The sequence below is a fragment of the Python bivittatus genome, unplaced genomic scaffold (genome assembly GCF_059951505.1).
Source record: "Python bivittatus isolate LINGU-HERP-01145 unplaced genomic scaffold, Pbiv_v1 ctg000700_np1212, whole genome shotgun sequence".
NCBI lineage: Eukaryota > Metazoa > Chordata > Lepidosauria > Squamata > Pythonidae > Python > Python bivittatus.
The window spans coordinates 76,590,597-76,609,183 of NW_028277098.1; the positions used below are offsets into that span (position 1 = coordinate 76,590,597).

General features: G+C 41.3%; 1 protein-coding gene across 1 annotated transcript; it reads left to right on the forward strand.

Moving 5' to 3' along the window:
- Positions 1 to 5,499: 5,499 nt before the first annotated feature.
- On the forward strand, positions 5,500 to 10,035 carry LOC103050384 (adenosine receptor A3-like). Its single transcript, XM_025168180.2, has one exon. It carries the CDS (start codon positions 7,172 to 7,174, stop codon positions 8,252 to 8,254), a length of 1,083 nt encoding a protein of 360 aa, XP_025023948.1. The 5' UTR covers positions 5,500 to 7,171; the 3' UTR covers positions 8,255 to 10,035.
- The last annotated feature ends 8,552 nt before the right edge of the window (positions 10,036 to 18,587 follow it).

An 18,587-nucleotide genomic window follows, 5' to 3' on the forward strand; every position in this document is an offset into this window, starting at 1 on the left:
AACACATAAATAGATTTTCTCCACAACAATCTGATCCTAACTTGGTCCTTCTAGTCTTCCAACAGTGCCTCCATCACTGCTATAACTGAGTCCATCCACTTTGCTGCTGGTCATCCTCGTCTTCTCTTCCAATATGCTGGCCACTGGGTCATTCTTCAGAGTTGCTGGCATAGCTTGGTTAAAACCTTTACTGACTCTTCCGTGCTTGCTATATTTCTGTGAGTATTTCATCAGTTCCTGTAGCCTTTCAAATTGGTAATGACTGGAGTGCTGATCTAACTTAATCTTCTAGTACTAGAGGTTCTTGTAAATAGAGAATATCTTCTAAGGCATCTTGGATGTAGACGTCTCTACTGTACTGTATTTCAGTATATTTCTTCCAGTTTCTTTGATTCAGGCCTTCAAAGCGGTTCCTGTCGTTCTCTTTGAAAGTGGTGGGTATATGCTCAATATCATATTGTGGAAACTGATTGGCTTTCTTCTCCATTAGCTTAACTTGAAACTTGGACATAAGCAATTTGGGATCTGTTCCACAGGCAGCATCTGGCCATATTTTTATGCTATAACTGAACTCCTCCACCTCCTTTTAGCAATAATGCAGTCAATTTGATTTGTATATACTGCAACTGGTGATGTCCATGTACACAGGCATCATTTTGATTGTTTGAAGACAGTGTTATCTGTGAAGAAATAATTGGAGTTGCAGAAATTGGTAAGTCATTTTCCTGCTTCATTTCAGTTTCCTAAGTCATACAATCCAACTACATTTTCCTCCTTTATATTTCCAACTTTGGCATCCCAGTCTCCAGCCACAAGCAGCATAACTTGCTTGCATGTTCAGTTGAATTCAGACTGAACTTGATCATAAAACTCATCAACCTCCTCTTATTCTGCATCAGTGGTTGGAAGATAAACCTGGATAATTGTCATATTGAAAAGTTGTCCACATAGTCTAACTGATATTATTCAGTCACTGATTGCACTGCAGCCAAGTACTGTTCTTGCTAAAGCCTCCCTAACAATAAAAGCAGCATCCTTCCTTCTTTGTTTTTCATGCCCAGAGTAATAAGCAGTGCAATCGTCTGACCAAAAGCATCCAATTCCAATCCATCTAAATTAGTTTATGCCTAAGATGTCAGTCTGTAGCTGTTTCATTTTATATTTCACTGTGTTATGCATTACCATGTTCATGTTTCTTATGTTCCATCTTATCACTGTAATTCTTTCTTTCCAGTTTTGGATTTTCTTTTCTTGTATGGCAACATCAACAACCAGAGGGCTTGAGGGCCTTAATCAAGCCATGTCATAGACACCATTAGTATTGTAAAAGATCCTCAGTAGCATGTTGAGTGCTGTCTGACCTGCGGGGCCCATCATCTGGCACTATATCATCATTTTATGTTTTCCATCCATGTGGTTTTCCTGGTAAAAATACAGGAGTAGTTTACCATGGCTTTCTCTTGTGCAGTATGAATTGATGCATTTGCCATTGTCACTAACACGATCATCCATCTCCAGCATCTTCCTATATCACTGCTACCCAATGTAAGTGCCTGCTTGCTTTAGCTGAGCAGCTGCGATGACCTCCATGCCTTGGGTGACCCTGCTGGGAATACATACTCTTGGCTTTTATTTTATTTTATTTTATTTATTTATTTAGTAGACTTGTCCCCGCCCATCTCCCCACAATGGGGGACTCTGGGCAGTTTACATCAAATTAAAACCATAAATACATGATTAAAGGCAATCATCTCACCCAGGAACATCCACAATGAGGCAACACAGCAGGACTCGGAGGTGGTGGTGGTGGTGGTGGTGAAATAATGCTCTTTATTTATTTGTAGATTTGATGTTCTATCTTTTGTTGCAAGAAGTCTCAACTTATCAGTATAAAGCATCATCATATAATAAGAATACCTCCAGAGACAAAAGCAGCGGACCAGCAAGCTAAGTAGAAATTTGAAACTTAAATTTTATGCATGTGTAGAAGAATTATATTCACCAAATCCAATGGGAATTATTTCCATTCCCAATTATGCAAGTACATTGAAAACAAACAAAGGTATGCCTCACTGAACATTATGAGGTGTCCAAAGTGGAAAAATCATATCCTTACTGTGTAAGCACCACCAGAAGCCTCATAAAATTAAAGGAAGAGAGAACAATATGGACTTCAGAGTGCCTAAATTTGGGGTAGAGGATTATTTGTTAATGAACATGCTACTAATTTAGGTGCTACCAAAGATAAGATTCTTTCACTGGTCACTCTCTGTCTAATCTCAGCAGTTCGGAGACCTAGAGAAGGAAGCGTCCTTTACAAGTAGCTCCCCTCACAGCTACACCCATTACGAATGCAGAAAACTCACCCCATTCCAGAAATGTACTTTGGCGTGTGTATTTCTTACCACTAGTAGGATACTGGTTAGGAAAACATTCCTCACTAGAGTTAGTAAGGGAGACCAGCTACACCCATTCTTTTGAAATACAAATTGCATTTATTTCACTACTAGAGGCTGCAATAGTAAACCTTTAAAAGGGTGGGGATGTAACCCCCTTATATAAGTTTATGCAAATCATGGTATGCTTGTGATCTGTGAAGTCAGGAATAGTGAGGTAATGAAGGTAGAATTAGAAAGACAATGGTTTTTTTGCAAAAACAGAGGCTGTATGTTTTAGAATAACATTTAAGTAAACAGTAACTTTAGTGTGTTGTTTCTCCTTAAGTATTATCCCCTTGCCCTGCTTCAAATAGCTTTTCCCACTTTCAAGCAACCTTCCACGGTATTATTGACATTCTTTTGATTTCTAAGTGTTTTATGGCTGAACTGGCACTTTTATTGCTTTTCTAAGGTGGCCTAGGAAAGACTGGATGAGGGTGCTCTGACTATCCTGCCTATCTATTTTTCTCCTTCAATTAAAAACTGAAGGTTTTGTTTGGCAGACAATTTGAGAAGACATGTGGTCTCTCTGTTTACAAACTGTACAATTTTGAGGACAATAGATTGTAGTAACTAAAGAGGACTGTTCAGGAGTGCCTTTTTGTGCAGAAAATCTTAGATTCTACCTCAGAAATCTCCACATAGGTCTGTCGGAGACATCTGTTTGAAATCCTGGGGTAGTGCTGGAGTGAGAGTTTCTTGCATATTTTTCTATCAGTTCTTGTTCAGTTTGGGGAGTATGGAGTGTCCAGGAAGGGGTAGCACCTCTGGTGAAGGGCCTGCCATGCCCTTTCTAGGGCTGCTTATTCACCTTTGGCCCCCACCTGGTGCTCAGCTCTCACCTGTGGCTCCAAGTAGCTGTAATACATGCGGCCACACCCCGACTCAGCAGACAAGCCAAACCAGGTGAGGGTAGCTGATGGGTCTTCAACACTCAGTAAGATAAGGGATTTGTCTATCCCAGTGTGTGAACTCTGGCCCTGGCAGATAGAGTGGAGGAGACTGATCAACAGTCCAGTGGTCAAGAAGGCAGGCCCAGCAGGTGTTGTGGAGCGCTAAGAGCACAACAAGACACTAAGATGTCCTTAGACATCCACTGCAGCAGGAGGGATCTCTAGCCGTAACAGTTCTCTGTGCCACTGGATTAAGGTCTGTTCTGCTGAGAGAGTGGGACTGCCCCTGTGCAATGGCTGCTCCACTTAAAACTCCATCATGCATAGGTTTCTGTTGTGCATTCATCTTTATGTACAACTCATCTGCAATTCATCTCAGTCCAAACTTAATTCGTTGAGCCCTGTGGCCATGAGGGAGTGGCAAAGCAAGAGGCAGAGATGACCACTGGCAATTGTAGTCACAAACCTGCACATGGGCAGCTCTTGCACCAGTGGTCGTTCATCTCAGTACCTGGGGCAGCAGAGATGTCTGGCAGCATCCAGAGTGACTGGGCAGCCCTTCTAGGATAGCACTGCCCACTCTTGGATGATGGAGGGGGTTAGAAAAGGTACTCTAAACATCATCTGGCTAGATAACTGCAGCTGGCAGATCATCTCCTTGGCAGTCAAGCATCAAGAAAAATGAATTTAAAAAACTCATTTTTGAAGCCTGGAACATCTGCACCTTGCTGGATAGAGACAAGGTGTCTATAGAGCTATGGTTATCCCTTCTTTCATATATGGAGGTGAATCGTGGACTCTGTACTGAAGGCACATCAAACAACTGGAGAAAGTTCACGTGCCCGTTCTCCACTTCATCCTCGGCTTTCATTGGCAAGACCATGTCTACAACCTGGAGATCCTGGATTGCGTAGAGTTCACTAGCATTGAGTCCCTGATTATCAGAGCCCAGATGCAGTGAGTGGGACATGTCATCAGAATGGATGACCACCGTATGCCTCATCAGTTGCTCTATAGTATACTGGAGTCTGGGAAGAGACCTTGAAGTTGACCACACAAGCGCTACAAAGACAATGTGAAAGAAACCCTACGCCACTGTGTCATCCAGCCAAGGGAAATAGAAGTTGCGGCTGCTGACAGAACCTGCTGGTGAGCCCTGTGCTATGAAGCCTCCACCAGCTTTGAAGACAGGTGCTGCCAAAAACTGATAGAAAATTGTGAGTGGCACCAGAGTGTAACACCCACAGTTACTACAACACTGGACTTCCAGTGCACCCATTATACTAGACTCCGCTTCCAGACTGGGACTGCAGAGCCACCTCTGTGTCCACAGATAACTGCATAACAGTGTGTCTTCTTTGAACCTGAAGGACTACCATATGTCTTGTTCAGTTTAATGGGGGAAAGTGCTTTAGAAACTTTTAAGAGAGAAGAGAATTTTAGATAAATTCTCAAGAAGAGAGAGTGGCATTTTTGCATTTCCTTTATTGGTGACCATACGGTATATGGGACTCAGTAACCTGTCCTTCCTCTTGCTATCTTCTCTCCAGCGATCTACACCCTCCTTGCCTTCCCACACTTTGGTTCAGTTCTTGCCTCAGTTCCCATTCCTCCCATGGGGCTTTTTCAGCCTTGTGTCACAGCTAAGAGGAGGTTCTGCCCTTGAGAAATTGGTGGAGAATTTCTCTTTCTTCCAGTCCCTTCCATTTCACTGCCCACAAATTGGGTGCCTAATTTTAAAAGCCACTGCCCTACCTTTACCCTCCAGGCAGAAGAGGCCAGCCAGTCACCCATGCTGACTGGAGTTGATGTGAGCTCTTACCATTTGTCCCATCTGGAAGGCACCAGTGTTTCTCAACCTCAGCAACTTTAAGATGAGTGGGCTTCAACTCCCAGAATTCCCCAGCCAGCAGTAGCTGGCTGGGGAATTCTGGGAGTTGAAGCCCACCCATCTTAAAGTTGCTGAGGTTGAGAAACACTGATTTAGGCTAATGGTCGGCTTTACCCTAGAAGTCTCCTGCGCTTTTAAGCAGAGTTAGCAACACCTCTCGCTCGGCGCTTAACGGATTGGGTACGGCTTCCCAAGGCGTCGCCGGGCCACGCCCGGAGCGCTGGGTCTCAAGGGGGCTCTTGTCCCACGAACCCGAGAGACACGAACCCGAGGATTGATTGCCGTCCCGCCTCCAGGCTCTCCTTCGGGCATTCGGCACAATGCATAGGTGCCGCCTCTGGGCAGACGCAGAAGCCGCGGGGGCGGGCAGCCCCGAACGATCCCGACAGGGCTGACATTCCTCACGGAGCGAGAATCCCGGCGGTGGTTCCTCTTCGGCTTGGCTAAGGTCTTCAGCCCCGGGACCCAGGAGCGCCCGAGCGGACCCCACCTGCCCGCCTTCTGAGCAGGCGAGGCGGGCGAAGCTACCTGTCTGGGTAAGCAGCGCCTGTTCGGACCGGGCTGTCAGTAAATCGCTGGAAGGCGGTGCAGAGAGCTGCAGCGGCGAGGCCAGGGAGGAATTAACGGCGGCGGACGGAGCTCTCCCGAAGAATGGGGTCTAAGTTAACGCGAAAGGCGGGAGGCGCCGCGCAAGACCTACTGGCTGGCTGGAGTTTGCATCTAAGCTGCGAATAGGAGCTGGAAGCTCATGGCGCTGCAGGAAGGGTTTCGGCGGCGGCGGCGGCGGAGCTCCCTTCAGGGCTGGGCGAGGAGCTCAGCGAAGGACCATTGCGGAGACCAGCAATGTCGGGCAACGCAGAAGATGCCCAGCGCCCGCAGTTCCGTCGTCCAGCGGCGCTAAACTCCAAAGACGGAGCGCCCAGGCTGTTGGTTCGCCCAGTTGCTGTTGGACTTCGCCTGTGTGAGAGTTACTTTGTGCTGCTTGAAGAAGCCGAGCAGTTTCTATCTAACCAATTGTCCCAGTCTGAAGCGCTCTAGAGTGGGTTTCTAAAAACCACCTTATGTCTTGGGGTGGGGGCTGATGGACTGCATAAAGAGGCTTCAGTCTGGGTGGGAGCATTCACTTTGGAAGATCCTCCTCCAGGTGTGGAGAAGGGTTAAGATGCACTCTTTGGCTGGCCCCATTTTAGGAAGGCCTTCTGCAATTACTACAGGGAGTTAGCTCTAACTCTGGTTAGAAGCAGTGGTGCAGCTGGGTAATTTTAGACTCTGGACCTGGTCTTATGAGGGCAGAGTAGCATAAGCCCTCCTGCTCTCTCTGCGCCATGGAACCCAGGATCTCAGCCCTGAAATCCTACTCTTAAAGGTCTGCTGGTCAGTTACCTGGTTCACCCTGGCAGAAGAAGAGGAGCCTGGATATTCCATTGTATCCAGGTGTCAACATCATCAACATGTTTCAAGAATATTCAGCACTGTTTATAGGCATATCAATCTATTAGAGAGAAGGAAAGAAATTGCAGGATTGATAGGATATTCTGGTGACAGATCCCCAGACTGTGTTTCAAATACAGTGATTGAAAATGTTGACATACATTTTTTGTATATTCGCACAAGCCACAGATCAGTATAACTAAACTCCTCCCTGGTGCTCTTGCTCCTCTGCCTCTTGCTCCATCTTTTGATACGTGGAGAAGACTTGTTATTTCAGAGCGCTTCCGGTGAATTTTGCTCCGGTGCTTCACATACATACTATGTGAGTGCACCAGTTGATCCAAGCTTTAATTGCTGCACCATTTACTGACACGGACTTCCCTATGAATTGTTCATTTCTGGGCCATGCATTCTGGAAAACTGCTAGCCTATAGAGCCTCTTCCATGGCCCTTTGAAGGTGGAGCTCCTTAACTGCCTTCTTTCTCTTTTGCCCTGTGAAGGGAAGAAAACCTGGTCGATGCTGGGAAACAGCAGTAGCAACAGGAGGCCCAATAGTACAGACTGCAGACTGGCCTTTGCTGGAGAGGTCTGCCAGCTGCTCTTCATGGTCCTCCTGATCATTGCCATCTCTCTTGGAAATCTGGCGAGTCTCCTGGTCTTCTTCTGTGTGAGGCAATTCCGAACACCCCAAAGCTACCTAAAGGCCTCTTTGGCTCTTGCTGATCTGGCTGTGGGGCTCATAGTAGTACCTTACTCCGTTTATCAGGAGGCAAACATGTTGGCCTATGGAACAGAGCAAGAGAGGAGTCCAGCTGGCAGGCCTGCCTGTTTGATCACTGGCCCTATCTTTGCAGGGTGCACCTTCGTCTCAGTCAGCACCATATTTCTGCTTTCCGTGGAGAGAAGTATCGCTGTGCTGAAGCCCCTGCACAGGAAAGCTGTGATTACCAAGCGCCGGATCACTTGGCTCATTCTTGGATCTTGGATGCTGAGCTTCTCCTTGGCTGTGACACCTCTCCTCTCAGTTCCAAATATCACCTTTGAGTACAATTCCTGCAGTAAGATGTGCAACTATGGCTTTCCTCAGGACAAGTTGTCAGAGTCCAACTGGAGCATCATGCTCCTGTACCCAATATTTGATTTCACCCTCTTGGGTGGCACTTTCGTTGTCAACACCATCACGTTTGCCACCCTCCGGCAGTACCACAAAATGCGGAAGCAACTGAGAGAAGAGCCACAGGGGGGCAACAGGCTCACTTACTCAGATGTCACTGCTGCCAAGACCATTGGCATCCTGACCTTCGCATACTCTGTTTCTTTTGTTCCCATTGCTGTATTTGTTGTGGGCACTGTGGTGGGCTATGAGTGGTGCCGGTTCTCCTTCTATGCTTTCTGGATCCTTGCTTCCAACAGCTGTTGGAATGTGGCTATCTACAGTGTTTGGGACCCCAAGTTCCGGCACGGGGTTCGGGAAATGTTCTGCAAGCAAATGCTGATAGCCACCTCCCAGCACCATCCCAGTCACTCACTGGAGGGGCACAGTTCTGGCCCTGCTTGTGTGGTAGTCTTCAAGGAGATGCTCCGCCCAGAGAGCGGCTAGTGGCAGAGTTGGTATCTGCTGTTTTTATAGATGACTGCTTTGTCTGTGCTTCAGAGCAGTCTGGGTTTGTAGCTGGAAATTCTGGATTTTTCAGTAACCATTTTCCTATTCAGCTGTTGCAGCTTGATGGAATGGCTTTTCCCCCAAAGTATGTGCCTTCTTAGTGCCAGATTTTTCTTTCTGTTCATTGGATTGGAGCCTGTTGACCTTTGTATAGCAAATGTAGAATGAATTTATGAGGATTCATTACAGAGTGTTGGAAGCACATTGCACTTTTAAAAAATTGTTGCTAGATGAATACCTTAATATAGAGCAGCTATTTATCAGTAACTCCTAGTCCATATAAAGATATCAGCTATCTTGGTTCTGATTTACAAGAAAAAAATGTAAAGAGAGAGAGAGGGAAAGAAAGAAAGAAAGGAAAGAAAGAAAGAAAGAAAGAAAGAAAGAAAGAAAGAAAGAAAGAAAGAAAGAAAGAAAGAAAGAAAAGAAAGAAAGAGAAAGAAAGCAGCAGCAGCTTTAAAATGCACCACAAAATGAATGACTCTCTAGGCATGATGAGGACTGAAAGAATATGTCCTCTGTGTTCAGTTTTGCAAACATAATCCTATGTAATGTATTACAATGTACACTTGAAAAACAATGGGCTTTTAGTTAATCACAGATACAGTTATAATACTTCAGTATATACTCTGCAGTATTTATTCAGAACATAAATGTGTTTTCACAAAAACTGCTTTTTTAAAGATGGAAAAATACAACTTTTTACGGCAGCTGACATTTTATTGACCAGAACACATTTTCTGAAATCAGAACTACTTCTCACAAATCACAAGTTTTGGCAAAAAATATGACATTAGGTTACAGCAATATAAGTTCAGTTTTCCCAACTGCAAGTTCATTCAGAAGGATTAGAAAAGTAGCATGTCCGTAATCAGGGTTTGGTTGTATGAAGATGGTTAGTAATGGAAGGATGGGAAACTATAAAATCACAAAAAGTAATAGGATGGATAACTCTCTTATTCACATGCCTTTCATTTGGAAATCTGAAAAGATTCTCATGCTCTTATTACTATTTTTCCTGTTTTGATTGGCTTAAAATAACTTTAGCATTTACTGTATGCAGTTTCCTCGATAACAAACATTATGAATGTGTTCTGTGAGAGTAAATATCTTGAAAAAATATTACCACAGAAATAATAATCTGTTAAAAGATATAAGGTTCATTTGTAACAGTTGTCAGTACTAAAACCCTTCCACATGAAACACCTTTTAAGAAAAAGCTTTGTACTGATTATGTGGGAAGTAATTTGGCAAACACAACCTGTTATGCTCTGAGGTTCAAGGTTTCTGCAGAATTGGAATTGGAAATAGCTGTGGCTTGTGTTGAGTTACTCAACCATCCTTTGTCCCTTTTCAGTGTGTACATTTGTAAACAGTTTTTCCATATCTATCTATCTCTATCTCTATCTATCTCTATCTGTCTATCTCTGCCAAATATTTTGTGACTCCTCAAACTTTCTAGTTTGGAAAAGAAAAGAACAATAGAAATAGAATACTAACCTGACTTCTGGAGGCCTAGAAAATAAAGACTGCAGTCTTACCCAAGTTCTGGATGTCATGATGTCTTTTCATTGTGGGGTGGAAAATAATTTTTTCATGTTTGGAAAACAAAGGGCTAATGCTGTTTGATATAGGCTAATTATTATTGTGTTTCTCCTTTGCCAAGTCTCAGATATACTGCAGCTTCATGTATCAGTCCATTCTGGATTGAAACCACAAGAAGAAGTTGGGGCTAGGAAGAAATTCTCTACTGAATCAAACTGAACAATGGAAAAAAGTAGCCTTGGGGGATTATGCATTTCTTGTTTTTAGATGATTCTAAAAGTTCACATTCAACCTTATATTTCTAAAACAGATCATGTCCAAGGAGGGAGAAAATGATTTTATGAAGTCACTCATTCCACCCAATCAGAACTGTACACAAATGGTTTTTATTGCAAACTTGAAGAACTGGTTTCCCCTGAACTCAGTGTAGGACTGAACGTAGTATCTGAACAAAATGCTGAGAATGCACTCAAAAACAGAGTGTGGGTGACTGTGCAAATGATAATGGAGTCTTCTTGCAGCTTAACAACTAGCATAAATTTAATGGAGTCAAAATCTATTTAACTGGATGCATGGAGTATAATCCTGGGAGAGTAATTTATATGCCCCATGGGTTCTGAGTGGGGAAACAAAGCCAACCCCAAAGTTAGGGCAACAGCAATCAGTATTCTTGCACCCCACGTTGCCAGTGCTGCAGAAAGTCAATACCAATTCAGCTGGCTTTTGTACAAGCAGTGAAAGAAGCATCAGTTTTTGTTGTTTCTTAGTCTGACTTGGGCCCATGAAATTAAAGAGGAATAAAATGTAGAAGTTGGACACAGTGACAGTGATTTCAAGGAACTAGTATCATAAAAAAATAAGCTTCATGGTGTCCAAAGATTTTTTGCAACTGACTAATATCTTATTCCCACTGGAAAATGAAATTCTTCCTCACTGGAGCAGACTTTGTTAGCAAAAGGCCTCTCCCTGTTCTGAACATAATGTTCATTAACTACAGGAGACATGATTGATGCCTGTGTAAACTTTTCTTGAAATCATCTAAAAACGTGAACTGTATAATCCTGCAAGTCTACTTTTTTCCATTGCTCAGTTTCATTAAGTCAGAGAATTTCTCCCTAGCCCCAACTTCCTCTTGTGGTTTAAATCCAGAATGGACTGATATATGAAGCTATATCTGAATTCTTGAGCAAAAAGGTTTCATTTATTTCTGTTCCCTTTTCATAACAGTTCAAAGTGTTTTGTACATAGGCAAGGAAAACATGTTAAAACATGCTTGATCAAAAACTCCACTCAAATAATAAATATTGATTTATGTAATATTACATCTATATCCCACTGTTTCTCTGGGAGTTCAGTGGGTCTCATGGAAGTCTCTCCTCATTTTATTCCTAAGAAGTAGGTTGAGCTAAGAGTTAGTGACGGGCTCATTGTCCTCCAGTTAGCACTATCTCTGTGTAAGCTTCAACCTGAATTTCCTTTGTTGCCTTCCAACACCTTAATTACTATACCCCCCTGGGTACTTTTTGACTCCTGACGATGGCTTGGACTAGTCTCCCTGCAGTTTTCTTGGCAAGACTTTTGGAAATGGTTTGCCATTGCCTGCTTCCTAGGGCTAAAAGAGAATGACTAGCCCAAGGTCACCCAGCTGGCTTTGTGCCTAAGGTGGGACCAGAACTCATGGTCTCCCAGGTTCTAGACTGGTGCCTTAACCACTACACCAAACTGGCTCTCTCTTGACTAGACTGAGAAGTTGTAAAACTTCATCCTGAAAAAATAGCAAACCTCTGCTATATTGTCCTTAAGGATACTACATGGAGGCAGTCATCACAAGCATAACCCAAGGGAGATCTTAATCCATGGGAAAAACAAAAGAAAGGGGAACTTGGAGGGAGCTCTTTTATTAAAGGTGATGGAACAATATGTTTATCCTTCTGTCTGCCTACTCAGACTATATTTCTATGGACAAGTTTTCTTGTATAAGCTTAGAGTGACAAATTGTGGTGGAATGGATAAAACCAAAGCTTTCCATAGAAATACACGCAGAACAAAGGTCTTTCTCGTGGCAGTTTCAGTCTGGTAGTGGTAGTAACTGCATGTGAAAGATGGGTTCAAAAGTGTGTGAATGGGGGGCTCAGAATTCTGGAAACTAGGCTGAATTCCCCCAGCGGTAGATTTGGCTCTTTGTTATGGATAATAATAGAACAAGGGCTCAGTCATGTCCAAACAAGGGAAGTATGGAATTATTAGTATTTTTTTAAAGGAGCCATACAAAATAATAACTGCAAAACAAACATAAAAACTGGGCTGAAGACCAGGCATATTACTGTACTGTCTTGAAAAATGCGAAGGACTGTTCCTAAGGCCACATAATTGCCTGAGAGGTCCCCAACAATTATGCTATGTACTTAAAATTCTGTCAGTAGCTGTTGACTGCTGTAAAAAGCAGCTAATGCCATTAGAAGCCCACGGGGGACTGAAATGAGGGAGTAGCAAAATGCAAAATTGTAGGCTTAATGAAACATTTTGTGAAAAAATATAAAGCAGAGAGTTGCTTTCATTAATAAATGCATTGAGTAAATTATCTATTCAAGAATGACTATTTGAAAGGGTGTTTTTGTGTTTCTAGTATTATAGGTCAAATTGTTGTCTACATTATATCCTGTATAAGACGTTTGACTGAAACACTAGAAACAAAACTGTGAGTGATACATTTTCCAGATGTGGGATTCTTAAACAGAAGGAGGCTCATATTCTGGTGGTAGAAGGTCCAGGAGTCTGGTTAGACTTTTACTAGTGGGTCTTGCAGAAAAAAAAGGAAGCACAGGACTTATTGATCAGATGTATTTGACAGATGTATTTTGGGTATCTCCATAGCATCAAAGACTTGGAAGTGATCAAGATTTGTTTTGGATGTATAGCTCTGAGCACACATAGTGAAGTAGCCCCATCCTAATTTGTGTGTGTGTGTGTGTGTGTAAAAGCAATTCCATGTCCTGTTACAAATTATTCAATGATTCTATAACTAGAAAGGCTTCCTGAGCAGGTCCCAAGTCATGGTCAGAATTATACGGCAACAACACTCTCTTAAGTAATTAGCCATGACTTCTTAAACAGTTCCTAAGTCACTGTATTTAAGGATTTGTGCATTAAAAATAAATACACCTTCAGTTAGAACCAGCATGAGAACAAGGCAGCCAGCACAGTTTTTTAAGGATTGGCTTATTGTGGTCTTCAAAATTTGCAATTGCATCTTGTACAAACTGCAGGCTGAAAAATATCTTCAAGAACAATCCAACATGGATCTATAGTCTAACTGGGAGGTTAGAAGATCATGAATTACTTCTGTGGATAGGCTCTCCTTGTTCAAGAATGACTGTAGCCACTGAACCACATGGAGCTGGAAGTAGACATCGTGTGCCCACTGACAACCAAAGAGTGATCCATGAAAGTACAGCTGCTCCTTCAGAGGGACTGTGATCCCATTCAGATCAAGCTTCCTTCTAAACCTTATCAAAATCAATGCTGTTTTTGATAACCAGGGGGTCACTTCTATTTCAGGCTTTAGAGGAGTGTTTTTCAAACTTGGCAACTTTAAGATATGTGCACTTCAACTCCCAGAATTCTGCAGCCAGCATGGCTGGGGAATTCTGAGAGTTGAAATCCACATATTTTAAAGTTGCCAAGTTTGAAAAACACTGCTTTAGATGGAGTGGCCTTTCTGCCTTTGGAGCTTTGCTTTTGTAACTTTTCCCCAGAGAAATTTGCCTGAGGAAATCTCTAATCTGGTATATTTTTTAACACTGGGCAATTACTGTTTACATTGTTATCAGATTTTTAACCTCACCTTTTCCTTTGCCTGCAATTTATACACTTAACTGCAATATACAGGATGTACCAAATAGGGCCCATAGGCCAGAAGACAATCTAAAGCAGCCCATCACATTAGAATTTGCAAACATCAGAGAAAATGTTACTGTACTGGTAATGTTCAAAGGTCATGTGTCAAAGGAATAGGGAGGTGTTTAGAAGAAAACTCTGACCACTTTGAATATTTAATGTCATTTATATAATAAACTGTATATGGGGCCTGACTTTTGGTATACCCTGTATATAGAGAGCATTTATACACTTTGAGGGAAAAGTGTAAGTGAAAGATTTAAACATTAATTTCAAAACAACTGTTCTTTCAGATTATTAGAGACCAGACCTAAAAGCTGAACAACACCTAGCTGAGCTTCACTGAGATCTAATATTTCAGAAGAATAAAGATCTTATTTCACTCCTTCAGTTAAGGTTCTGCCCTTATGCCAAAAGCCTCTTCAAGAGCCCCCCATCTGAATGAGGCTGACCACACACATACTGTACACACAAACAATGCAGTTGACTTTGATTGATCTATAAGACTTGAGTAGTGTTGGATCTGGTTGGCACTTGGATGGGACATTGGCATGAAATCCTAAGACTGTAGGCTAGTGTAGGAAGCAAAAAAAAAAAAAAAAAAACCCAGAAAGAAACAGCAAACCATTTCTGACAAAAACAAATCATGACTATCTTGATGTAGTTGCCAGCAATCAAGGTGTACTGAATTAAGAGAGTCTTTTTTTTTTTTTTTACACATTTGGTTACGAACTCAAAATGGATAATGGTATGTAGGAATGACCTTGGGACACAGGAGGAAGAGCTGCAGCCTAGATAATGGTCTGTTAAATGAAATTTGATGAGGAGGGGCAGTGAAAGTGTCCCAGAAGAGACCCACCCTAGTTTTTGGGAGAGTAAAAACAAGGGATGGGAGGGATACTTTCAGACTTGCAAGATTCTGTTAATGCAACCTTTCAATAAAGATAGAGCTAGTAACCATAGTTGTGCTTCTTGTCCAGACTACCTTGGAGGGCTAACAAAATGGGATGAAAACATCATGCCACTCAGATATTATCTGAACTGTATATTTTGAGCAACTCAGTAAGATATATACAAAGTTAATTGGACTGTTGAGCCATAGGCATTTGCAGCAAGTAGTGAGACATCAAATGGATGTTTAGTTATTGTAGGGTCTATGGAGCCAAATAATCTGGTAGAAAAATTAGATTTAAAGTGGAGTGCCTAAAGATGGAAAAACATCCCCACTCAGGCTAGAAAATAACCAAGATTGAGAGAGACAAAGAGACTAATTATGAAGGCAAGATAGGGGACAAGCTAAAAGATTATCTAAAATGTTCGATGACTAAATAATTATGCTTGACCTGAGACTTTTTCCTCTTCCACTGCAAAAATCTTCTAACTTTTTTGATTCACCATCCCCTCAAAATCAGTTATATATGTAGATCTTCAAAAGGCATGATGGATGCTTTGTCCATGGGATAGTTTTTTGGGGTCTGGGGGAGAGGGGATCTATATAATACTCTCATCTCTGTTTGTTTGTAACCTTTAACTGGGCAAAACAGTATGTCATAGGCCAACAGTTTTTGAACCAAGGTACCTCAAATGTGGTAACTTACAGAATGCATCCAAAATCCAGGACCCATGACTCCCATGGAACTGAAATTTGGCAAATTTTATAAAACATTTTATGACATAAAAATTATCATAAAACATTTTATGACATAATACAAAATGTCATAAAACATTTCCTGTGGTCAACTCCTGAGGTTTGACTGTGCTATTCAGTTTAATATGAATGACATGGGATATTTTGGGGGGAGATGGGTGGGGAATAACTAACTAACTAACTAACTAACTAACTAACTAACTTACTTTCCAGGTAGATACATCACTGAATATCTCCCTGAATTTTTAAGAACTTTTCCAGTGAAGGTAGTACATTAGAAGCTCTGCCATTGTTGAAGGCATTGAGAAATCTGTTAAGGATATTCTCTGAAACAATGACCCAACGGGTCACGGGTTGTCTAGTTGGCCCTAAAAATGTAGGCAAAGCACCAGAGTAAATCAAAGGTACTGTCAATGGAGATTCATGAGGAAGGGTCTTAGAAATCTAGGCAATCTTAGATTTGAGATAAAACTCACATAGTTACTCAATATCAAACCAAAATAAATACTGGCACCCTAACTGAAGAGAGTCTTACATTTCAGAACATACACAGGAGGTATACATGTGTTTCTTTAAGAACTGAGTAATTTCAGAATGCAATTGTTTTAATATTGTGACAAAAGCTTTCTTACCATTTTCCTAAAGTTTCTTCCTCTGCAGCTGAAATTTCAGTTTTTCAACCTCTTTCACAAAGGGCATTCTTGAATTTCTTTTGGTGATATATTTATTATGAAGCTGTAAAGGGTACTGAAGGCAAGTCTTATTTTGGATACATACTTCATTTCTCTGCCCCTCCTTCTCATTCTGAAAAAAAGTCCCATGGGAGGAATTTTCTCATCAGATCTTCTATTTTAATTTAATTAAAGCCTAGGAAGCCAGGCAGGCTGCAGACTAATTACTGCTAGAGGGATGATGACATAAACTTGGGGGGGGGGAAACAATCTCTTAATTTCCTTCACCCCCTCATTCTCATTGAAAAGAACAACCGCTGTGATTTGAAAATATTTAAAGGTTCCCCAGCTAGCCAGCAACAGTTACAACTAACCACCAAGCCACACCAAATTAAAAGCTCCCTTAATCTGTTACACAGGCAAACAAGGTCTGTAGAGTTGTGGTAATTCAAAGGAAAACACCATCATTGCTGTGGTTTTCAGCAAGCCAATGAAAAGTCAGATATACGTTGAATCAACTCACCAAAGCAAATAACATAACATGATCTATCAGATCCAGAACCAATGTGTAGCCCCAAACAGTGGTGGGATCTGTCATAAGACAGATCCCTTACCCACTTTATAATTAGGATAAACAGAGGAATATGATGGAACCCCACACCCATCTTATGAGGATTGCACACACATTTTTGCCTCCACTGAAAACAACCTGAAACCAGTTTCTCTTTCATCCAACTGACTGTGAATGATTGAAAAAAACATGGGAGGAATTGAAAGATGGCACAAGGCTCTAGATCTTGAAGCACAAAAGCAACATAGAGTGATCACAGCTGCCTCTCTTTTTTCCCCTGAACCAATGGCTTTTGTCAGAATATTTTATTACATTTTGCATAATATGTTCTTTTTTTCTCTACATAATTTGAAGTAAAATGATTCTTGTGAAACATAATAAGCTACGGCTGAGTTTAGACTTTAAAGCCTAAGAATTATTCATATCCCATGAGTCTGGTGATACATTATGAATGCAGGTTCTTATGGTCTTCAGCTGCTGAAGATTTTTTGGTATATATATTCTCTATTGATATTCTGTGTGCAAAACATGGAGTTTAATCTTGAAATCCAATGTGCAAGAGCCATTTTCCTGCCAAAGAGAACTGTGGGTGACTGGTGATAGTCCACAATCTCAAAATGCTCCACTTGGTAGAAGAAATCACATTTTTCAGGCAAAGGAGTTCTCTGTTTGTCAGCACACTTGATATTTGTAAACTTTCCTGTTTACAGTACATAGTACCTGGTGTTTTAAAAACCATAGCAGTTTTTGTGCACAGTGTCATTCAGCTTTGCAAAGTAAAAAAACCCAACACTTTTTCCCTTCAAGGAACGTTCTGGAAACTGATGCTGATGATAAGGAAGGATCTGTTCTTTGTATTTGCCTGATCTGTTTGAGTGTCTGACTGTTCATGTCAAGAAATATATCCTGCCTGAACCAAATCACAGCATGGTTCTCTCTCTGTGTGTATATTTGTGTGTGCTGGGGAGGCTTTCTCACTGAATCCACAGCTCAGAGGTTGTTGAAAAGAAAAACATAACTCTTCAATGCATGACATTATCCTGATCCTGTTTAGCCTCTTTTCCTTGAGGCTGATTCTATTATTAAAAACACACACACACAAGCTGTGTGTAGCACTGTTTAGTCCAGGAATTTATTAATATGTATCCTGTCTTTCTATAAGAAACCCTTTAAAGAGATCTTACAAGAAATGAAATAAGCCACATACAGGTATTAAACTCATAAGTAAAGATGACAAATCCAGTAGTAAAAAAAGCAATAATTTCATAGATTCACTCTATAGTGATTATTAAACATATTAGAAGAAAGGTGGGATTGGTATCTACAAAGACATTTCTCATAAAGGTGACTTAAATTAAATATTAGGGTTTTTTTAAGATAGTTCACCTGGGTTTCATTTCCAACTGCCTTTTCTTATTTAATACCACCTCCTAATGTTTCCATGTATCTTATTGAGATGGTTTTATTTTTTCACATTTCTCACATAGACAGGGAAATTTGCCCTAGTCCAAACTTACAAATTTACTTACTTCCATCATTCCCCTTGAAGTCCTTGTTATCTGTACACAAACAACATAACATTAACTATCAGATCATAATTTCTTTTTCTTTGTATAGAATCTTGTAACTCTTCTTGAAGGAGATGTTGTCTCTTAGCTTTCGTTTGACAGCAATTTTCTAACTAGTATTTTCCTCCTTTATTCCTCTGCCATTTGTCTGACAGTGTTTCTCATCAAGGCAACCCGGGCAACTTCACATGTTTCAAATGTGCACCTGCTTTGTATTTATTTCATCACTTGCTCTGCCCAATCCACCTAGTCTTCTTAAAAACGTATTTTCATCTTTATGTATCCTTAATATTGGTTCTTTCTTTTCTTTGCTCAAGCTGCATCCACATTTTGTTTCTAGTGGGAAAAAAATCCCTAATGAATCAGGATT